At 41.2% G+C, this 24,478-nt stretch overlaps 1 protein-coding gene across 4 annotated transcripts in view; it reads right to left on the minus strand.

The window, feature by feature from the left end:
- Nucleotides 1-3,840: 3,840 nt before the first annotated feature.
- Nucleotides 3,841-24,478, minus strand: part of tbc1d12b (TBC1 domain family, member 12b) — a 122,148-nt gene continuing 101,510 nt past the window's right edge. For 2 of the 4 annotated variants that reach the window (XM_085994811.1, XM_085994813.1), the window contains 10 exons: nucleotides 22,265-22,382; nucleotides 22,054-22,160; nucleotides 19,732-19,812; nucleotides 19,240-19,260; nucleotides 16,756-16,850; nucleotides 14,951-15,022; nucleotides 13,351-13,479; nucleotides 11,708-11,817; nucleotides 11,147-11,405; nucleotides 3,841-5,719 (listed from right to left, as the gene is read on the minus strand). In XM_085994811.1, the coding sequence (XP_085850937.1) occupies nucleotides 5,651-5,719; nucleotides 11,147-11,405; nucleotides 11,708-11,817; nucleotides 13,351-13,479; nucleotides 14,951-15,022; nucleotides 16,756-16,850; nucleotides 19,240-19,260; nucleotides 19,732-19,812; nucleotides 22,054-22,160; nucleotides 22,265-22,382 (1,061 nt within the window). In that variant the 3' untranslated portion in view covers nucleotides 3,841-5,650. The remainder of the gene's footprint in view (nucleotides 5,720-11,146; nucleotides 11,406-11,707; nucleotides 11,818-13,350; nucleotides 13,480-14,950; nucleotides 15,023-16,755; nucleotides 16,851-19,239; nucleotides 19,261-19,731; nucleotides 19,813-22,053; nucleotides 22,161-22,264; nucleotides 22,383-24,478) is intronic. The other 2 variants (XM_085994812.1, XM_085994814.1) reach the window with 1 other exon arrangement.

Genomic DNA, 24,478 nt, shown 5'->3' on the forward strand with positions numbered 1-24,478 from the left:
ATTGTTGAACTCAATGTTGTGAATCCAGAAGGCTGTAAAGTGCTCCTCAGTATGACTGTGGGACACTGCTGGCCCATACTCAGCTCACCTGCATTTTCCTCGACCCCCACCTTGCAGGATTTATCGGCAATGCAGCAGGCCCAAATTTGACTCGCAACGTCGGTCGAGCGGCTTCTGGAGACGTGGTGGACACCGGCTGCTCACCTCTATTATTACAATGAGGCCAGAGGCCCAATTGCAGATGAGCCTCAGGCCCCGACTTGACGCAAGCTTGAATTTCCACCCCACTATTTCTGCAAGGTTTAGCATGTAGTTCAAAAATTCCTCAGAAAATGGTTTTGATGACACAATTATTTTGTGGGCAATAGCATCACTTACATGGCGAGCATTAGCAAACATTGACTGCTGCTTTTTAAACGATGGTGCTAACTCAGAAAATGTATCTTTACCTAACTTTTCTGTGTACAAATCATTACTCACCATGGTTTGCTTCACTGTGTCTTCAAATGTTGTATTTTCAGCACAGCTACCTGTTGCTTACAAATCAAGAACGTGGGCCTTCCACTCATGTCCACAAAGAAATCTGAAATTAATTTGATAATTCATGTGAATGTTCTGGTAATTTACCTAACTGGCACAGAGTGTGACCTGGGTTACAAACTGTAGTTTGCGAGGGGGAGAACAAAAATTAGTGAAGACAATTGTCAGTGCTTAAAAAAATTATTTCTGTTTCTGAAAAAAGCTAGATTTTCTTTTGTAACTCGAGCCCTGAAGCTGGTAGTAATTGTTTTTCTCAAGTGAATCGGTAGCATGAGTTCGGCCAAGGAAAAATAGCTACTTTATTTTTTAAATTAAAACTTTGTATTGTTAGATTTATCACCACCATTAGTAAAGTAAATGGTGGAAATAAAAACATATCAATAGATTTAGGCATGATCACATCTGCATCTCAGATTTATGGATTTGTATCATTAAAATCCCAGCCACCAAGACAGTCTCCCCCTCCAATCCCATCTTTCAGCTGTTCCCTTTTGGAAGCTCCTACATCACAGCCACAAAGTCATAATAATTGTGTAGTTTTAACAAAATCAGATAAATCAGCATTTTTCTTTCAAACTAGAGTGCAACTCCATCATGCTGCATACTAATTGTTTGTTGAGTTTTCTGCTTCCCTCTCTCTCTGCATTCTAAAGAGTGAGCTTATTGGGCTACTAGACCCAAGTTATTTTAGCTCAGCCTGTTCTGAATGGACTTACTTTTCAAGCTCACCTTTTCCTTATCTTACACTTCCAATTCAAACAAAAAAGGGGAAGTGCTTAGAAGGCAGTGTGCTGCTACTCTGACATACTGTACAATACCAACTGTAGGATCCAGATTTTTATCAACTACTCCAAAAATAGTTTATACCTGGACCTAACAAGACAACCTAAAACCAAGGCTAATTTGACTTTCTAAGCAGGCTATGCAGGATTGACGTGCACAAGAGATAAATAACCAAATCAATTCACATTACATTTTTGAAAAACATATTCATCTATCATGCCAAACATTTAACAAAAGAATAAATGAAAGAGTAAGATCGGTGCAAAATTGAAAGAGTTCTCTTGGGTTGTTAGAAGCAGTGCTCGGGAGATTTCATATCCCATTCCAGGAAACTCAGCAACCCTGAACACAGCAAAGGCCAGATGAAACTGTTCCGCAGACCATACATTCGACACCCCTGGTCTAGGTGGGCTGTATATTGAGTGTTAGATTCAAGGTTTCCCTGACGTCCCTGATTACTGGGCTGAAAAAAATAAAGAGCTAATTGTTCGGGATTGCCGTCTAGCCCACCAGAGTTGCTTTGTTTCACATGTGTAAACATATCAGGAAAAGTGGTCATGCAGACGGTACCTTTCAACCCTATTTTGATTGATATATTTAACTATTCTGAAGTTATCCCCTTTTGATCTATCTTGGTGCCAGTTTGGACTTCATAGCAATGAAGGGATATAAGTGCCCGGTGTCTTTAGTGCATAACCACTTCACAAGGTCGTTGAATGAGCTGGGGTTAATTGGTGAATATCTAAATTGACAGAAGCTTTTCAGCACAGGTGTGTGTTCCAAGTTACCAGAATTATTAGTTGAGATGTGAACTGGATTTAAAATGCAGATGATAAATCAATAATTCCTCTATTGCAATTAGTAAAATCTGCTGTTTGCACACTGGCTTCTATTTAGTTTTAATTTGCAATAACCTGATTTATAGTTGATAGCCTGAAATATATGATCTGTTAGTGTTATTTGTCTATCAGATGCAAAGATTACGAGAGTAAAAAGCATCTCATATTATTTCCAATAAACTTATCAGCAGCATAAGGGATTCATTGTTCACCCTGGGCCTATTAGCTCCCAGATTACTTTGAGCACAAATTTATGTTTTGGCTCATATGAAGTGTACACCTGTGGAGACAGCCCTTTCTGCTGGACACCAGAACAAGTTCTCCGGTGAGATTCTGAATCACAATAATTATAAATACATTACCAACCCCCAATTCCCCACCATCAACATCCTGGGGGTCACCATTGACCAGAAACTTAACTGGACCAGCCAGATAAATACTGTGGCAACAAGAGCAGGTCAGAGGCTAGGTATTCTGTGGCGAGTGTCTCACCTCCAGTCTCCCCAAAGCCTTTCCACCATCTACAAGGCACAAGTCAGGAGTGTGATGGAATACTCTTCACTTGCCTAGATGAGTACAGCTCCAACAACATCCAGGACAAAGCAGCCTGCTTGATTGGCACCGCATCCACCACCTAAAACATTCACTCCCTCCACCACCACCGTACCGTGGCTGCAGTGTGCACCATCTACAAGATGCATTGCAGCAACTCGGTAAGGCTTCTTTGGCAGCATCTCCCAAACCCACGACCTCTACCACCTAGGACAAGGGTAGCAGGCACATGGGAACACCATCACCTGCAAGTTCCCCTCCAAGTAACACACCATCCTGACTTGGAAATATATCTTCAGTCCTTCATCGTCACTGGGTCAAAATCCTGGAACACCCTCCCTAACAGCACTGTGGGAGTACCTTCACCACATGGACTACAGCGGTTCACCACCACCTTCTCGGGGCAATTAGGGATGGGCAATAAATATTGGCCTTGCCAGCGATGCCCACATCCCAAAACGAATTTAAAAAAAAAGGTGCATAAGTGACGTTCCAGAGCTTTCCTACAGGGAGAGGATTTCCCAAGACAAGTCATTCCAAATCTACCTGGTAGTGGCCAGCTGAACATGGCCATAGATCTGCCACCAGGTCACCTTTCAGCTGGAGTGCTCAGGGAGACCCAAAGAGCATATGAAAAAAAAGGAAACAACTGTAAAATTCATCTGACCTCCTTTCATTAGCCAAGAGTTATGCAAATACCTAAATCAATGGAAATTCAAAACTAACTAATGTGCTCAACACCACAACGTGGCCTGCTGATAGCTATTGAAGAAATGTGCAGCATCGCAGGCTTTTAGTAAGACACTGTTCACTACACTAGAAAGCTCTGAAATGGAAAAATACATTAAGGAAACATCATTTTACTTGATTTTACTGATGTTAGATAGCAACAGCTATTGTGGAAATATTAAAAATCAGACCCACATACAAAAAAAAGACAGGGAGAAGAACATAGGCAAGAAAAACTGCCTCTAAGAGGGAATGACAACTGGGTTTTTTTGTTTATTGCCTCACAGAACCAACTACTGAACACTTACCCATGTGATGCTACACGTCCTATTTGGAGAACACCAAATAGGATAACCCTATTGAAAGTTACGCAAAACTGAAAAAGCACACATTTGAAGGCACTTGACTTCATACTTTATTTACATGTGAAACTGGTATCTAGTGGTATTAGCTGTGGACTGTTTCCCTTCTATTTACAATCAATTTGCATATACATTACATCTGTAGTCAGTACGAAATCTGTACAATAGAAAGCAAGATAAAGAATTTCATTCAACTAAATGAAAGGATATATAAATAAAAAATCTTATAATTCAAACAAAGTATTTTGCACTCAATCTGTAGTACACTATTGTTTATGTAACATGCCAATTCCTTTAATAGAGACTTCAAAACAAACTAGAAGGTAAAAATTCCTACACAATTCATATTTTTATACTCCAATAAGATAATTTGCAATACAGGGAATACAGGAACTGGTTTTGCTAAGAATACAAGAAAATAAAGTACAAATCCTTTCAAATAAAAAACAGAAAAGTGTAAGAAAGTATACTTTATAATCTGCACGCGAGACAAATCTCAAATTTACACAAACATCTGTCACCACACTCATTGCAGAAATTACAAGTCAGGTTAGAAAAAAGCCTGATAGTTAGCCCTCTGCCCTTTTGTGATTACTGACAAATAATCTCACTTTATTGTTCCATTGTGAGCAGACAACAGTCTTGAGCAATGTACTGTAATATAGCACACATTGCTACAGCTTGTAGCTGTCATCAGTTTATCATCACCTGATTTGAAATAAAAGTTATTGAATGTTATCATGGTTACATTCCAAGACTTGTGCAAAGCACTGTGCCATTTTGGAGTTTTCTGTATTGCACATCATAAAACATACACAGTTACGAAAGTCAAGCCCACAGCACCTGTCTGAGGACAATCACAAAGGCTTCATCAGCTGAGAGACACTGACTTTAAACTGTAGTAGTACAATATTTGGAAGTTTCTAAACTTGGACATTTCACAGTTCTACCATTCTGCTTGCAGTTCGCCCCTAGGCCTGGAAATGATACAACACCCCTATTTCCACTGTTGAAAGCACCAGAAAAGCAGCTAACTACTGAAATGAAGGTCAGTAAAAATATTTGTAGTACAATTCAGTAATTGAATAAAAAAATGCCACAGTTCAGTAATTGAATAAAAAAGATCCTTCTCAGGTTTACAAGAAACAGGAAATGCCTGGAAATATTAAAGAGGATGTTGTGGAATATTTCAAACCAAGCACCTTTGCAGGTTGCTAACAGGAATGGTGGTTCTGTAAAGCAGAACAGTACTGGTTTTGATGCTCTCAGCCTGGGCCTTTTACTTCAGAATCTTAGAAAGCAAAATGACCGCATTAAAAAGTAAAAACCAGCTATTTCCAAACAGGACTATCACTAAAAAATTACACATAATGGAGGAAAGTAATTCAAAATCCATTTGGTCCACATTAGGTAGTTTCTGGGAATCAGCTGGCTTTGGAGGTATTCTGTGCACCAAAAAAAAGTGTACAGCAAGCTGGTTGGTCTATAAGTGCTCAGAAATTTTACATCTCAGTTTTCAATCAGCTAATAAATGCAGAATAAACTACTTTGCACAGGACTCGATTTTTCCTTTAATACTGACATTAGTGTAAACATTTCTTCATTTTGTTGGACGCAAGCCACGAAAGGATCAACTGCACCAAAACACTCTTCCCATCAATGAGGATGACAGACACAGATCTTTGGGTCATTCGCAGTCCAACAATATTCAGTTCTTTAACTCCAACAGACATCAATTTTAAATAGATGCACTGAAGAAATTTCCATATAATATTGCTACACCATTAATGCTAACAAATTCCTGCTCACTGACAGTCGCAAACATCAAATGTCCTCAAAGGAATATTAACTTTTCAGGGCAGGGCTGTGGTTTTTCTCAACTTCCTTGTTTTCCTTCATCAGTGAAGCAAACACCTGCAGATTATAAAAGGAAAGAATGAGACTTTGTACAAATGGCCAAAAAGTCTGATTTACAAATTAACTTGAGAATGGAGGTGCACTGCAGCATTAATAATTACTGTAATTATGCACTTAAGGAATCAAATGGCAGATAAAACCCCTCTCAGTCCTGAACCCAGCAGACTCCAAAACAATAGTGAACTTAATGAGAAAAGTCTACTCCACGCCAGAGTCTACCCTGGACAATATTGGAGAGATGCATCATGCACAGTTACAAGATCCTTGCCATAAGAGTTGCTAGTGCTTAAACCAGGCCTCGACTGTTAATGCAAAAGCAAAATACTGCAGATACTGGAAATCTGAAATAAAAACAGAAAATGCTGGAAATACTCAGGTCAGGCAGCATCTGTGGCGAGAGAAATAGAGTTAATGTTGCAGGTCGATGACCCTTCATCAGAACTGTAAAAAGATGGAGATGTAACAGGTTTTTAAGCAAGTGCAAGGGCAGGGAGAGGGGGGAGGGGAGGAAGGAACAAAAGGCAAGGTCTGACAGGATGGAAGGCAGGAGAGATTAAAAGACAAAAGGGATGATGGTGCAAAGCAACAGGAGATGGTAATGGGACAAGTTAAGAAACAAAAGATGACTCAATGGCAGAATGATCGACAACTGCCATGAGAGAGAAAAAAATGATGGGGGCAGAAGTTATGGTCTGAAATTTTTGAACCGATGTTGAGTTCAGAAGGCTGTAAAGTGCCTAATCGAAGGATGAGGTGCTGTTCCTCGAGCTTAGGTTGAGCTTCATTGGAACAGTGCAAGAGGCCGAGGACGGAGAGGTCAGAGTGGGAGTGGAGCGGAGAATTAAAGTGACAGGCGACCAGAAGCTCGGGTTCACCCTTATGGACTGAACGGAGGTGTTCCACAAAGCGGTCACCCAATCTGCGTTTGGTCTCCCCAATGTAGAGGAGACCGCATCGTGAGCAGCGAATACAGTATACTAAATTGTAAGTAGTACAAGTAAATCGCTGTTTCACCTGGAAGGAGTGTTTGAAGCCCTGGACAGTGGGATGGGAGGAGGTAAAAGGGCAAGTGTTGCATCTCCTGCGCTTGCATAGGAAGGTGCCGGGCAAAGGGGAAGGGGTGTTGGGGGTGAGAGAGGAGTGGACCAGGGTGTCGCGGAGGGAGCGGTCCCTTCGGAATGCTGAAAGGGGAGGCAAGGGGAAGATGTGTTTGGTGGTGGGATCACGCTGGAGGTGGCGGAAAATGATCCGTTGAATGTGGAGGCTGGTGGGGTGAAAGGCGAGGACAAGGGGAACCCTATCGTGGTTCCGGGAGGGAGGGGAAGGAGTGAGAGCAGAAGTGCAGGAAATAGAACGGAAATGGTCAACGGCTGTGTCAACCATGGTAGAGGGGAATCCTCGGTTGAGGAAAAAGGAAGACATGTCAGAAGCACTAGTATGGAAGGTGGCATAGTCAGAGCAGATGCGGTGGAGATGGAGAAACTGGGAGAATGGAATAGAGTCCTTACAGGAAGCAGGGTGGGAGGAAGTGTAGTCCAGGTAGCTGTGGGAGTCAGTGGGCTTGTAGTGGATGTTTGTCAATAGCCTATCCCCAGAGATAGAGACAGAGAAGTCGAGGAAGGGAAGGGAAGAGTCGGAGATGGACCATGTGAAGGTGAGGAAAGGGTTGAAATTGGAAGCAAAGTGATTGAAATTTTCTAGTTCAGGGCGAGAGCAGGAAACGGCACTGATACAGTCATCAATGTACTGGAAAAAGAGGTGAGGGAGGGGACCCGAGTAGGACTGGAACAAAGAATGTTCCACATATCCCACGAAAAGGCAGACATAGCTAGGACCCATGTGGGTTCCCATAGCAACACCTTTCATTTGGAGGAAGTGAGTGGAGTCAAAGGAGGAGTTGTTCAATGTGAGAACAAGTTCAGCCAAGCGAAGGAGGGTGGTTAATGTTAATGGCTGCGCTTCAACATTCTGTATCAATCCAAAATCCAGATAGAGAGCCAGCAGCAAAGCTTCACATATCACTCCTCTTCTGTTAAACGCCCTCAGATAACTACTGGAGGATGGGAGGAAGGGGGAAAGACACACGTTCCTCATCTCCCAGTGGAGATAGCCCTCTGGTTGCTGGAATGTCCATTCACTTGCATCACGAGCAGAGATAATTTCTAACTTGTCAGTTAGTACCCCGGCACAAACTGAAGTAGGATTTTCTGTGCACTTAGTAACCAGAGTCAATTCTGAAAGGCCCTTTCCCTCGCCATATTTGCCTCTGACTTCAGTGTTATAGCTTATAACATAAAAATAATAATTGTAGTTTCTTCTGGCCAGCTGCTGTCTAATTCCTGTGCCTGTTTCACACTTTCTTTTTTATAGTGATTGATTTTTATAGTAGAACACTACTGAAACATAGAATTTAATAAACAGTTTTCTCTACACATTCAACTGTTGATGCTAATAAATTTCTATTCTAAACAATTTTTACATTAAAAAATACTATATTCATCACAACCAGTACTGTACTTTCAGAACTAAAAGGAAAATACTGTGGATACTGGAAATCTGAAATAAAAACTGAAAATGCTGGAAATACTCAGCAGGTCAGGCAGCATCTGTGGAGTGAGAAACAGAGTCAATGTTTCAGGTCGATGACCTTTCATCAGAACTGGAAGATGTTAGAGAGGAACAGCTTTTATGTAAGAACATTATTTTCTTGGGATGGCAAGAATGACGTACGATGAGAGATTGGGTCGATTGGGCTTATACTTGCTGGAGTTTAGAAGAATGAGAGGGATCTCATTGAAACTTATAAAATTTTAACAGGACTAGACAGACTAGATGCAGGAAGGATGTTCCCGATGGCAGGGGAGTCCAGAACCAGGGGTCACAGTTTAAAGATAAGGGGTAAGCCATTTAGGACAGAGATGAGGAGGAATTTCTTCACCCAGAGAGTGGTGAACCTGTGGAATTATCTACCACAGAAGGCAGTTGAGGCCAATTAATTAAATATATTCAAGAAGGAGTTAGATATATTTCTTAAGGCTAAAGGGATCAAGGAATATGGGGAGAAGGTAGGGGCAGGGTACTGAGTTTGGATGATCAGCCATGATCTCATTGAATGGCGGAGCAGGCTCGAGGGGCCGAATGGCCTACTCCTGTTCCTATCTTCTATGTTTCTATTTTCAGACTACAAAAATAGTCAATCAACAGCCCAATCTCACTGTCCTTTTCCACCCGAGCTGAGCTTCCAAGTCCATACTCTCTCCATCACCAAGATCGCCTACTTCCACCTCCATAATTTCACCTATTTTCACCCCGCCTCAGTCCATCTGCTGCTGAAACCCTCATCCACGCTTTAGTTACCTCCACACTCAACTATTCCCAATGCTCTCCTGGCCGGGAACCCAGCTTCCACCCCCCATAAACCTGAGCTCAACCAAAACTCTGCTACCTGCATCAAGAACCGATTATTCATCACCCGTGATTGCTGGCCTATATTGGTTCTCGGTCCACCAATGCCTCAATTTTTAAATTCTCATCCTCGTGTTCAATTCCCTCCATGGCCTTGCCCCGCCCTATCTCTGCAACCTCCTCCAGCCCTACAATCCTCCGAGAACTTTGCATTCCTCCAACTCTGGCCTTTTGTCTATCCCCCACTTTCTTTGCCCCACCATTGGCGGCCGTGCCTTCAGCTGTCTAGGCCCTAAGCTCTGGAATTTCATCCCTTACACTCTCCACCTCTCTCTCCTCCATGAAGACGCTCCTTAAAAACTTTTTAAAACTAGAAAAACATGTTGCAGAGATATAAAAGGCACCTCCGGTTGGAAAGACAAAATCCCTTCATCTCCCATTTTGCTTCAGATAATTATAATTTTCATCATCGTGCTATTTGCAATCAAGAGTCTCATAACATATCAGAAATACTGAAACTTCCTACCACATTTCATCTTATCCCATGGGATTAAATATTCTTTGAGTAAACCCTTTGTGGCTCTCATCATTCATCCCACATTTTTTTCCTTCACTCCACCCTGCCCAGTCTCTTCCTCTCTTACATTATCTTTGCTCCACATTCATCGCCTCCTAATGACAATTATTCAAATTGCTTCATATGACACCATCACTCTTGCTTTTCCTCCCAACTCTATAATTATTGTATCCTGCTCTCTACTGCATCTCGGCAAGCTTTCCTCTTCTCTTTTCCCATAGGCTTTGCCCAAAGGCCCTATTGCGGGAATGTAATTTCTAACTTTATTCAGCATATACTCTATTACTGCTCATGTCCAAATGATTAGTCTCAGGTAGGACTGAGCATTAATCAAGTGACTAATGTACAGAAAGACCGCTCTGTTAATCCATAATGAACAATGGTGCCACGAGTGCAACATATGCATGCAAAACCATGAATGACCACTGCAATTCCAGCTCATACAAGTTCTATAATTTCAATTAAACACCGATATACACACACATTCTTTTACAAAATGCCCATTTTCACCTTCTTAAATTAAAAGAATAGATGTAATTCTGTTAGAAGGCCCATCAAGGAGTTAAAATGATGCCATAAGCTATAAACTGAAGAACATGGATAAGAACCTTAAGAGGGAGCCTGAGTTTGTGGCAGCCTGAAAATGATAGCATGAGAAGAGATTGCCTGTCTCATTAACATCCATCACAAGTGAAGCAAGAACATATAATGTGGCTCTGACTACTGCATCAAAACTTCAGAGTTTGATCAGTAATTATTAGGGACTTGAGTATTGTAATTATGCCCAATGATTTGAGAAAGGAAATCAGGACTACATCCTGCCATTCACTGTACTCAACCTTGGAAACCTCCCAAAATTTTAGGAATATATCCATAAACATACATACAAGGTTACAACCATAATGAAATGGGCACAAGATGGTTGTGAGCTATGAAAGCAGAAAGCATAGACACAAGTTACACGGAAATACAATCAGGAGAGTTTCATTATTAAACTGCTGCATGGTATTTAAGGGGATATTACTTCACAGGAAAATGTGATAAATATAAAGGCTAAAAACATTTCCATCATTACTTGTCAATTCAGAAGGCATTCTGTGCAATATACCTATTGCTGTCAGTTACAAAATCCTACACAAATAAAACTAAAACTAAAATCAGTAACAAATACCCAAATCTTTCCATTTCAGAGCACACACTAGATTATATTTCAAAGCAGTAACACACCTCGTGTGCTTGAGAATATGTAAATTATTCAAGCTTTGCTCTTATAGTTTATCATGTTATAAGTGACTGCAGATTGCTGAGACATACCAAGCCTGTATTGTTGTTGAAATAAAGGTCTTCACATATCAAGCATTTTCCACATTAATTATGCATTCTGTACCAGTAATAGTCATGAACTAAACACTCAATACTCAGCTAACAATGCGTTTCCTCACCTGTGTCCATTTTTTGTTACTGCTGTGCATCTGAACAGTAGTGATGCAAGCAAAAAGCTTTTCTGATGTGATGTCTTCAGGCAGTTTGGTAAGGAATTGAGCTATATGAATAAAGTCCATTTGCACTAAAATGTCCTCATACAATTTGAGGATGCCCAACGCTGTCCGAAAAAGGAACTCTTCCCCATCACGGCAAAAGACATCCCAGACTCGACAAGCCAGGTCCAGAGGCAGTGACTTACTATAGAGTGTAAATATCCTGCAATTTAAAATACAACAATCAAAGGAACAGTGTAATAGTGGCTGCTGTAGCCATGCACCATTCAAACAAGTAATACGATGCAGTCCGTACTATGCATTACAAATTACATATACTCGTGCAAGGAATGGAATAAAAGGATTGGAATAAAATCTGATCAGTTTTGCTGAACTATTTCAAAAGGTTAAACACTTACTCTGGATATCAATCCGTCAACAAATATAGTGCACACTGACCCTAAACTGCAAAATTTTCAATATTACTGAAGATTCAACATCCAAACAAATGATTATTGCACTTACCAGTCTATAAGGTAGATATCTGGAGTCAAATTATTTTTCGTGAAGTGTGTAAAAAGTTTTGGAAGATTTTCTTCAAAAAACACTTCAAATGATGCAAAATATTTCAGCATCTGAGGAGAAGAATATTTGTTTAATCATTTTTTTTAGATTTCAATTATTTAAAAAACTTGTCAACCAATTTTATCATGTAGTTACTTTTTTTTTAATGATTTGTCTTGAAAGGAATACAAATTGGCTCACAAAAATCAAGATCTGAACCTTTCTCTGTATTTGACCTTTAAATCCGATTAAATTAAAATTGGGGTGATTACGGCCAGGCTACAGTGCACAAAAACAACCCACAATGACAAGAATGCTGGATACCAGCTTCATTGTTAAACTGAGTTGACCTGAGCAGTTACTATAATGACATATTGTACTCTCAGTGGGCAGTCCATTTCATTAAAGGAAAAGATTACCCACTGGGAGAGTAGTGCGCCATCATATGGTCCACAGTTATGATTTTTATGAATATTCCTTGGAGTATTCCTTTGATTTTTTTCTAGTTTTTCTCCTCCTGTCCCATGAAGGTGTTCCCTCATTTATGAGGGATCATTCCACAGGTCCTGTCAGACATGCTGCTTTGCCCAATTTTCACTGAAGCCTAGACAATGAGAGTGTTGTTCTACCATTTGACTTGTGGGAGGGATTACAGCCAAATCCAATCTGTCCTCACCTGAAGTTCACACACATACTTTTCAGGAGAGGTCATGAAATAGCAAACAAGAGCAAGAAAACCTGATTTTGTCCCCCGCCCAGTCCAGGGATGCGTAGGTCATTATATCATCCCCATTTTTGCCATGGCCAACATCTGCTAAATCACGGAATGAAGTGGGACCTTCATGATCCATAGGCTTCATTACTACACCGTGTTGTACACTTAGTTATTGAGCCTCTAGTTATCAAGGATTTTTTCCTCAAATATTTTTCATCACTTGAGTTCTCTTGCATTCCAATTACCTTCTCTCCATATAACTTCTAATACACAAATTAAGTTGGTGACATGTTCAATGCATGTTTTGCCACGGTACGGTATGATGTGTATTTGCAGGTGGGATTTCCCCATGCTGTGCACCCCCTGATCAAGTCAGCAGGAGTAATGAACCACAGAGGTTAACATCCCTCCTCCCACAGGGAGGGAGCAAAAGCAGAAAGAGAAAAGACAATAAGCGCACCACAGCAGAGAAGTGAGAGCAGATTTTTCTAACCAATTATATCACAAGTGCCATGTGACACAAATTCTCCTGAATTATCAACCTTCGTGTTGTTTGACCTCTCTGCTGGACTCTCACACGTGACCATTTTTAAGACATTTGCTGATATGTGAGAATGGACGAGGAATGGTGCGACTTTAACAAAAGGGGAATCATACCAATGCGTAACATAACAATTGTAACATGCACAGTTGCATTAAGATTTTATGGCTTAAACAGACATTTTTCCTACAGCGCATCTGAAACAAACCCAATGCCGTTGTCGTAGACTAATTGTCGGTGGCTCCACAATTGGTTTGAGGTAGCATCAGCCCTTCTATATGCAAAAAAAAAAGCATCAAGTAATCTTGTCATCTGTTTCAAGATATCTGTGCACTGCAATGTCCTTACCATGCCATGATCCACACGGAAAAATGCCAGCTGACAGGGTTTGTTCAATAGGTTGGCGAAAGCTATGAAAGCATCTGCTTCTTCCAAATTAAGGATAAGCACTGCTGCAACAAAGGACATTCCTTGGACCTGCAGGAAATGGCATGTTTATGACTAATTGCTTTATTGAAGTTTAATTATCAACTTATGATCTGGCTTCCACATTGCCGTGTCAGAATGTGCAGAATTTCATGCATTGTCACTTTTACTTTTTACGAAGATTTTAACACTACCTGTATTTTCCTTTGCAGTTCTGCTATACTTGCAAACTACAAAGTATTTTATAACCTGCTCCAGCAACAGGGAGCCAAGAAGCCCATTTTCTTCAATCTTGGGGAACACAATTGGAGTAACAGATTGGAGGGAGGTAATCACCATGCATGGTCACAGGGAATATCTACGCTCCTTTGGGATATAACTAGCAACAGCACTGGCTATTACAGAACTATGTTCAGGGTCAGTTATGTCTAACAAACACTGCGAGATGGCAGGTCTTGCTCGATCTGGGATTTAAGATATAGCTGCCCTGAAAGAAAAGAAAATTAATAACTGAATGTTGGGCCCGCTCTTCAGGATAGCGTAGTGTGTTTTATGTTGTTACAGGAAGGGTTGTTGGAGAAGTGCTACTTTTGCTCAGCCACTTGTATTCTGCAAAATTAACCAGTTTCTTGATTTATCATCAGCCTTGTTCTTCAAGGTATGGTAGTGTAATGGTTGTGGTACTGGACGAGCAACCCAGAGGTGGCGAGTTCAAATCCCACCATAGCAAATTGTCAGATTAAATTCAATAAATGTGGCAATTTGTGGATGAGCACCAGAAATAAATGACCATGAAAACTGCCGGATTATTGTAATGTCCTTCAGGGAAGGAAACCTGCATCCTTACCTGGTCTGGACTACATGTGACTCCATTCTCTTAATGCCCTCAAGACAAATAGAAATGGTAATAACCGTCACCCATTTTCCAAAAACAAACTTTCTCTCTCAAAGTTCTGCCTAGCGAAAGATTAAAGGAGTACACATGCGAGTTTACAATATCTACTTTGTATGTCAAGGGGAAGTATTGTTAGATCCTCTGGGTAATGCTATCATACAAGTAGATGTGAGTTAACTCCAGAACACAAGAGACATGGGTTCTTTTTTTATAAAGGAGCTGACCAGAACCGCTTACTGGAGCAGCTGATGCCCCTGAACTCAAGAAAGTAAATCAAACTTGTAATAAGCAGCCTCACTGTTCTACTGGCAAGATTCTAGCCTCGATAAATAACAGATAATAAGGAAGCCATATAGGACCATAATAATGTGACACAAAGGGTTTTAAAAGCCATGGACTACGGACCAGAAATATCAAAATCTTTGCAGATTGATTAGCCTGAATTTAGAAAGCAGAAAACGTGTTATACAGGTATTACCTTCATGATTGTGTTATGTCAAAATATAAAACATATATGCATACCAATACAACTGGTTCACTAAAACTGCAACTGGCAAATAGGAGAATGGCTTACGAACAGGATACCAAATTTTACAAATACATGATCGTAAAAGGTCAAATACTTACATATCCAACATCAGGCCTATAGCAGGTATATGCCCCAAGGACACTGTGCAAGAGATCATGATATGGTCCACCCTTCAAATGTAACACATGACTGTCAGATCTTATTATGGGGCATTACAGGAAAACAAATACAATGAACACAATTTATTTTTCCACAGTAACACCCCCCCCTCCACAAAATCTGGCTGATACTGTCCTTCCCAAGGGCCAACTCATGCCTCAATCATCTTATCCTCACTATTTGAATTCCCCTCTCAGCAACCTCCCCTCGGCAGTGGATTGGCATCACCGAATTAATTGCGAGGATTTCACAGCCAGAGACACAGAACACTGAAGAGCACACCCTCCTGTGGCCCTCTCTTTTCCATTCCTTGACCTCTAACCTACCCCTCCTGTCCCCACCCTTCCCCCCTCTCTTCCCATCTTCTCATCTCTTTCCCCCCTCCCCCCTCACTGCTTGACCTGAAAAATAATTTAAATTGGTCTTGACTACCTATGTACGAAGCCACGGGAAGATTGACTAGTTATACATTATAGATGTTGAAAAATTCAGCCAACCTGCCAGTCTAATGGCAGCTGATAAAAGCTTACAAGGCTTAACTTAAAACAATGATTAACCTAATATGAATATTAAATGGTATGGGAAGCAAGGAGAGTGGGTTTTGATTAGGTGGCTTATGAGAGAAAAACACTGGCAAAGACTTGAAAGGCCAAATGGCCCGTTTCTGTGCTGCAACATCCCATGATTGATACTGTGATTGCTCTTTTGATATGTGAATACATTTCATAAATGGGCATTCCCTGTTGCTAATTCACCATCGCAAATCTCTCTCTTTGAATGTGGTTTAACTGTTATATTGGCATTTGCCATTTTATGATGACAGTGGAAGTGCACACCTTTCAAATTTGAAAATATCACAATACCCTTTCTTTAAAAAACCTCAAACAATTGTGATTAACATTGTTTGAATTGAAGTTGCCTGAAATCAACCCTTAATCAAAGGCACACAATATAGGGAGTATTCCTTGCTTGCAGGAATATGCAATTACAAGTCTTCTTCCACAGGTTTATTATTCACAGCTTAAACAGGAAAAAAAGCTGTAGCTTAAATTACAGAATCAATGATTTTTTGGCAGGGAATTTTGTAAGAGATATCAATGGTTAACCTTGCTCTAAAGAGGGATAACCTTTGAGCTACTTTGACCATTTAAAAATCATTTAAATCATGTCTAAATGCATCATTGTGTGACTAAATTGTTTTAGCATTTCCTTGGCAAAGAAGTTTTCCCAATACATTTACATGAATGAAAGCAGTGCCTGTTTAAACAAACCAATTCCATGTCAGAATTATCTGGAAATTTTACTGACCATTAAAAAAACCTATTTTTTAAAATGAGACCCATTAGATTGAGTTCATGCTTAACTGACGTGCTTAGTTCTCTTTGAATGCATTCTTTCAGAATCAGTTTAATATCCATATATTTTGTTCTGACAATTTACTCAAAATTGGTCTCAATAAAATACTGATTAGTTCTGGAAAAAAAATCTAATGTCAAAATAATTACCCAGCAGTTGTTTTTTATTGCAAATTCCTAACCATAAGCTAGTTAAGAACCTACAATGAAGGTTACAAAGCTTTATAATCCTTTTAACTGTTTACCAGATGTGTGCGTAACTGGAACATCCTGCTTGGTCAGTGAGCAAAACATTCAAGTCGGTTGCCATATTTCCGAAACTGGCATGTAATAATTCTGATTTAGAGCGATGCTCTCAATAATATAGAGCTCTAAGTAAAATTGCAAACCTTTTGGAAAATGAAGAGAGAAGGGAATGTACGGGAGATGTCCAGCTTTATCAGTTCAAGACTGGCCTCTCTGTCAGCCCCCGATGCTCCGGGTTCTAGAAAACAAGGACAGTAAACAAATCATTACTGAAAGTGCAAAGTGAACTTGAGTCTACATTGTGTCTTAACTGACAATAGAATGGATTTTCTGTGATGGAATTTCTCCAAATCAAGTTAGTCAAAAATTTGTTGGCGGCCTATTTTAATTACATAATCATATACTATATGTGTGTGCAATTTCCCCTAATCTACTGTGAATTATTTTCTCATATTATGGTAATTATGCTACAAGGAAACAGAAACTCTGATTTTCATTCAGCATTGTGTGAAGATACTGGGAAGTTCTTGTAAAAGGCAAAAATCAAGAGCTCATATAAAACAATGTTTTCACTTGTAAAATTGCACAAACGTTGTACATGTTTCTCCTATCAGAAAGCAATATAAAGGATATGTATTTTAAACATTTACTTAGGTTACAGTTTTATAGCTTACTTCCAGGGATTTGTTTGTTTTATGTTATGTTATGTCTCCAGCATCTGCCACATGGAAACGTCACACCCACAGTAGATAGAACACTACTTCTCGTTGCCACTAGAACTTGTATTTTCTGAAACCAACCTAAAATTTACCTAACAGCACTCACGGAATTACAGATGACAATGATTACCTTTCATTTTGCTTTTGCTGCCATGCATCAGAGGAAGATGCAAGATCATGACACTTCACAGAAGATGCCCTCAAAGACCCACATATAAAACTACAACCACCAGATAAGCCAGCGTGAGAGTCATACACAATCAAGGACAAGGCAATAAAGCTTCAGCACCCACAGTTCCAATCACACAACTGTACCACTTGCCTTCAAAACCCAAGAAATCCTTAAAAAATAATCTATGATTGCACACAACAGCTTAGAACATCAAGACATTGTAGGAACGGAATGTTACATTACGGTAATAATGGTACATAGAATACAGAAACCACTTAATGAGGAAGCATGAATAACTCGACTTCACCACACATGGGTGTTAACTTTTTTATAACCAAGTAGTGATTGAGTGAAATTTATCAAGTGAGTAGGACAATGGAGGCAGAGCATGGGGGATGTTGGGATGGGAGAGGAGCAGTACAGACAGTTTGAAGAGCTTTTGGTAAAATGCTGGATGCACTGATTATTGATCTTTTTTGGTTTGGTTTGGTCTGATTTAATCTATTTTAACATTTAAAATGCACTTACAATATATTTATTTTACATTGATCACGGATGTCGAGGCAAGAAAGCTGATAAATAATAAATCAGAAGATAGCGGAGAACAAAGTTTATCTATTGTAGACATTGATCCACAGAGCATTTGAATTGTACCAAGCAACTTTCCAGCACTTGGCTGCTTTGTTATCTAAATCTGAGTAAAAACATTCATAGATTTTACAGCGTAGCATCAGGAAAGGCTGATAGGAAGCACGCGGCATCAGTTCCCACATGCAAAATGATGCCCTGATGGATTAGCAGGAGTGTTATTCTACTTTTAATTATAACATTATTTAGCTTTTTTTTGATGCTAGGATTGCAACATTAGCAATTCTCTCACCAACAGCTAAATAATGCATAAGCTCAAGCCAGTACCAAGTTGATAGTAAGCTTCAACTATAAAGGCCCAATGCTGTACTTCTTTCGTATTGCAGCTGGAAAAGCAACATTACATGTTGACATCCAAGTTCGTCATCCACTTTATGGCCTCTGGTGAAACGGAGCGTGTAGAAGCTATTCCTGCAGGAAAGGATCTTAGTGAACAATGATTCCCAAGATGCTCCATGGTTTGGATAGCTTCTCCACAGTCGCTCATCGCTTCATCTTCCCTTTACGTAGCAGGTGGTTGCAGCACCCATATGAAATTCTGACACGGTTCACAATGCCCCCTATTTTACGCTGCATGGTGAAGCTGGGTTGATCCACGGGGTTCACGATCAGGTCCTGATTCTCGACCCCCACTGGTTTCCCACATCGTCCGTCACTTAACTTTAGGTGAGAGTTCAGAGATTTTGAGTGTTTCGGCCGCTAACCAGAAGCAGTTCTTGAACTTAAGGCGGGACCTCGGAAGCTTCATTAATAAGCAGGTGAGTTTGCTAGGGCCCGGTTGTAGTCTCTGATTAGTGCTGCTTCTCTTCTCAGAGGTCGTGACAAGATCTGTGCAAGGACAGGGAGCCAGACTCTCAGTGTTGGTTTCAGCACTCCTGTGATGATTCCCCTAGTGTTCAGATACATGTCAACAAGGTTTGTCTGCGCACTTCCTGCCCATGCTGTACTGAAACATCATGATCCATAATTACTGGTGACACATTACTTGAAGAAAAAGTGCACGTGCTTGGATCATGCATGGATTTCAGCTGTTACCACAGAAGCACTCGAGATTCATTTAGTTTCCAAAGACAAAACAAGTTTTTCACCTTGAATCTTCATTTTTTTCCCTGAATATTTAGAAAAACAAAATATGAAACATGAATACCATCCATGTTTGTAGTTCAAGCTGAATGTAATGTTAAGCTTTAAAAACAGCAGTTTTAACCATGTTGGCGACTTTTTAAAAGCTCACACTTATTCTGTATTGAAAAATACTGCATGGTAAAAGCAGAAGGCATGAGGGGGCTTCCAGCACCTGTGATGGAAGTATTTTCAATGGGAAATGAGTGGACTAGTCTGCACAAATAAGAGAATGACAGCTGCAGATTTATGCTATCAAAGGCCTAGTAAAAGAGGAAAATAAAATGGTCTGGGCACAAATGGTCGAGTAGAAGTGTGACTGTTTCAGCATGGAGCGCAGACATAATGACAGACCTGTAATAATGCAAGGAGGCAACAGCGAAGAGGATTGCTTTGCTTTTCTGCATTGATAATTTAGTAATTTGCTCCATGTGAGGCACTTCAAAAGCCAAGTTTACCTTCAGTTTCATTCTCTGATCCAATCTCACTGAAGCTTTTCCATCGCTCCTTAGCTCTAGACAGGAAGATTTCATAAAGTTCTATGAAATGGAAAAACGTTTTAAACAATTAAGGCAACTTTGAAACAAGTTCTCCTTCCAACTGAGCTAACTTGATCCTGGGCACCTAACAAAGCCACTCTAAAAAGTGTCACTACAGGGTGTGCGACAGTGGTCCAGAACAGTAAGTTCTCCCTTTGGGAAGCCATGGCCCTCCATTCAGTGTCTCCCCAGTAGTATAGCTGAAATCAGGAACTAATTACTTGAGGAAATGTTGGCACAAACTCGTGTCAATTTTCTGTTCTTTTCTGCTTGTCATTTCAGTTAAAAGGTCTGAATATTGTGCTGAAGGAAATGTTAGATCACTTCCAGACCTAATTCAGTTTGAATGAGCTTAATTTCCTAAACATCATTGGACCCAGTGCTATTTATAAACAAGCTAAAATTAGATCTCGTTCAGTTGTAATCATTAGTGGATTATTGTATGCTGCACAACTATATCCTGTAACACTAACATGACTGACAGTACATTTACTCCCTTCTCGATAAGTCTTACACAGATATCTGCAGACATAGTAATATAACCAACACTGGCACAAGATAATGACTATCAAAATATAATTGCACAATACTGCGGATGCTGGAAATCTGAAATAACAGAAAATGCTGGAAATACTCAGCAGGCCAGGCAGCATCCGTGGAGAGAGAAACAGAGTTAACGTTTCAGGTCTGGGACCCTTCATCAGAACTGGAAGAAGCTGGAGATGTAACAGATATTAAGCAGGTGCAGAGACTGGGGGTTGGGGGGTTAGGAGGGGAGGAAGGAGTAGAAAGAACACCCTGTACTTTTGTAAGAGGCAGGAAAGACAAAATGTTGTAAATGGGAATGGCAAAAATCATACTGCATGAAAAATGGGGGCAGGGATAATTATCTGAAATTGTTGAACTCAATGTTGAGTCCGGCAGGCTGCAAAGTGCCCAATCGAAAGATGAGGTGCTGTTCCTCAAGCTTACGTTGAGCTTCATTGGAACAATGCAATAGCCCGAGGACAGAGAGATCAGAGCGGGAGTGAAGCGGTGAATTAAAGTGACAGGCGACCGGAAGCTCAGGGTCACCCGTACGGACGTGTTCTGCAAAGTGGTCGCCCAATCTGCATTTGGTCTCCCCAATGTAGAGGAGACCGCATCGTGAGCAGCGAATACAGTATATTAAATTACAAGAAGTACAAGTAAATCGCTGTTTCACCTGGAAGGGGTGTTTGGGGCCCTGGACAGTGGGAAGGGAGGAGGTAAAAGGGCATGTGTTGCATCTCCTGCGCTTGCACGGGAAGGTGCCAGATGAAGGAGCAGGGCTGTTGGGGGTGATTGAGGAGTGGACCAGGGTGTCGCGGAGGGAGCGGTCCCTTCGGAATGCTGAAAGGGGAGGTGAGGGGAAGATGTGTTTGGTGGTGGGATCACGTTGGAGGTGGCGGAGGATGATCCGTTGAATGTGGAGGCTGGTGGGGTGAAAGGTGAGGACAAGGGGAACCCTATCGTGGTTCTGGGAGGGAGGGGCAGGGGTGAGAGCAGAAGTGCAGGAAATAGAACGGACACGGTCAAGGGCCGTGTCAACCACTGTAGAGGGGAATCCTCGGTTGAGGAAAAAGGAAGACATGTCAGAAGCACTAGTATGGTGGAAGGTGGCATCGTCAGAACAGACGCGGCGGAGACGGAGAAACTGGGAGAATGGAATAGAGTCCTTACAGGAAGCGGGGTGGGAGGAAGTGTAGTCCAGGTAGCTGTGGGAGTCAGTGGGCTTGTAGTGGATGTTTGTTGAAAGCCGATTGACTGACCCAACATTTCATTCAATAATCACAAACTATAATCGCTCAATGGGTTAATGGGCTCCCCTATAGGACAGAGTGTCATACAGAAGGCTCCAGGTTCGATCTTGATCTCCGCGGACATTGCGGATCTCAGTTGGGGTGGCAGTAGGAATATTACAATTTGCTTCAGTTCCCTGGAATTATTGGGGAAGTCAATCAGCAAGAGTTCCTTTTCCTGGTCTAAATTCAGTGACCTCTGCTGGAATAAAGCAAGGCCAGAGTCAGTTAGACCTGTGATGTCACACTCAGTCCAACAGCCTGCCAAACTCACCAACTAGGTTTAAGCAGAAGGCACTCTTGGAAGTTACTGGAGGGCTGCCAGAACGGTGCATTTGTTAGAATGTTTCTGAAACAACAATTTTCCTTCCTTTCCCTTAACAGATCAATTAATTTATGTGGAGATTCATAGTGTACATACCATGAGTGATATTCAGTTCATTACCAACAGCCAAGCTCCATACTTTCCCTCGAACGCCTGGGGGAATACCCTGCCACCACAGTTCACGCACCTTCCGTGTATTTCGACTAAGTATTTGAGAAACAAGGTATTACAGATATGCACAACTATCACAATTAAATGTAGCTGCTTTTCAATAGTGATCCATTTACATGGAAGAAACTTCACTTACATGGTCTCCCAGTTGGGAAGAATATCCGTGTTCCAAATAATCATAGCATGAGCAATACTTTCTTCCTGTCTGAATCGCTCCTTCATAATTTTTTTTCTTCGTTGTGCTTCTTTCATCTCTATCAAATCAAGGTTCCCAACAACATTCCAATTACTATTTACAAATTATTCATGTCCAAGTCTGCCTGAACGCATACCCTTGTGGGGTCAGACATTTAATCTATTTTCAGAACTCTGACAATCTTTGATTGCCTGAGGAGACATGAGCTTCTACCCTGGAAAGACACCCCTCAGATTTCCCTTCTCTCTATCCCCCGCGCGCCCCCCCCCCACCCACGAGACAGTTGCCTTCACCAGGCATAACGTGGCTAAGAACAGGAACTGAACTTGCATTTTATCCTTCCAATCCTGACCATTGGCGCTCCATAATTATCCCTTTAATAGATGACAGCAGCACCCAGCAATGAAGGGCACAAGGTTACTGCAGTTCTCAGTTGCTAAATGTACTTTACACGTCTATTTTGATCACATTGGCTCGTATTTTGTGGCCCCCTACAGGTGCGGAGGCGAAGTGCATGCGCGAAAACCCAGAACTTGCGATCTACCAACTCATCCCCGGGAAAAGGGCCTCCGCGGGCGGAGAGTTGAGCTACTTGCTCAACTTCTGCCCAGCGAATGCCTGAGAAATTCTTACACCTGGTAAGATTTTAAATGAATGTAAAAATACATTTTTTCAATCATTTGGACAAGGGAAGGTTATTTTTAGCCCCTTTAAAACATGGATCCGTGGATCCCGAGGCCCCAAGTAGGCACGGATCTTCTTTGCGGATCGGAGGCATTTCTCTGCGGGAAGCCTCCGACCACAAATTCAGGGCCGTACTGTATTGTCCCATTTAATTAGTTTGTTGCCCCAAAAAAGTTACCCGTAAATGAATCTTTGTACCGATCGGTATTTCCTTCATTATCAACATATCCCAAACGCTTTAATTCTTTGCATTTGGATTGCATTAGTCCTAGGACCCCAGCTATCACAATATATATTAATGATCTAAACGAGGGAACTAGATGTAATATCTCCAAGTTTGCAGACGACACAAAGCTGGGTGGGCGTGTGCTGTGAGGAGGATGCCGAAAAACTCCAGTATGATTTGGACAGGTTGGGTGATTGGGCAGATGCAATATAACGTGGATAAATGTGAGGTTATCCACTTTGGTGGCAAAAACAGGAAGGCAGATTATCTGAACAGCAATAGATTGGGAGAAGGGGAAGTGCAACGAGACCTGGGTGTCCTTGTGCACCAGTCGCTGAAGGTAAGCATGCAGGTGCAGCAGGCAGTTAAGGCGGCAAATGGTATGTTGGCCTTCGCAGCGAGAGGGTTTGAGTACAGGAACAAGGATGTCTTGCTGCAGTTGTACAGGGCCTTGGTGAGACCACACCTTGAATATTGTGTGAAGTTTTGGTCGCCTTATCTGAGGAAGGATGTTCTTGCCATGGAGGGAGTGCAGCAGAGATTCACCAGACTGATACCTGGGATGGCAGGAATGACATATGAGGAGAGATTGGGTCGACTGGGCTTATACTCGCTGGAGTTTAGAAGAATGAGAGAGGGGATCTCATTGAAACTTATAAAATTCTAACAGGACTAGACAGACTAGATGCAGGAAGGATGTTCCCGATGGCGGGGGAGTCCAGAACCAGGGGTCACAGTGTAAAAGATAAGGGGTAAGCCATTTAGGACACAGATGAGGAGGAATTTCTTCACCCAGAGAGTGGTGAACCTGTGGAATTCTCTACCACAGAAGGCAGTTGAGGCCAATTCATTAAATATATTTCAAGAAGGAGTTAGATATATTTCTTAAGGCTAAAGGGATCAAGGGATATGGGGAGAAGGCAGGGACAGGGTACTGAGTTTGGATGATCAGCCATGATCTCATTGAATGGCGGAGCAGGTTCGAGGGGCCGAATGGCCTACTCCTGCTCCTATCTTCTATGTTTCTATTTTAATTTACTTTTCACAATAATTAAATTTGTTTTAAATATTTAATTAAATGGCATTTTAATTCATTTATGTAATTTTTTAAAATTTGATATTTCCATGTATTTTTGGGGATATTCCCATTCATGCTTATGGGGTTTCCGTACATATGGAATCCCCATAAGCATGAATGGGGATCCCCTTTCATTCATTGAGCCAGCCCACGTGATCCCAGTGGC

The sequence above is a fragment of the Somniosus microcephalus genome, chromosome 8 (genome assembly GCF_052327205.1).
Source record: "Somniosus microcephalus isolate GS21.2 chromosome 8, FLI_Smic_1.0, whole genome shotgun sequence".
Taxonomy (NCBI): Eukaryota; Metazoa; Chordata; class Chondrichthyes; order Squaliformes; family Somniosidae; genus Somniosus; species Somniosus microcephalus.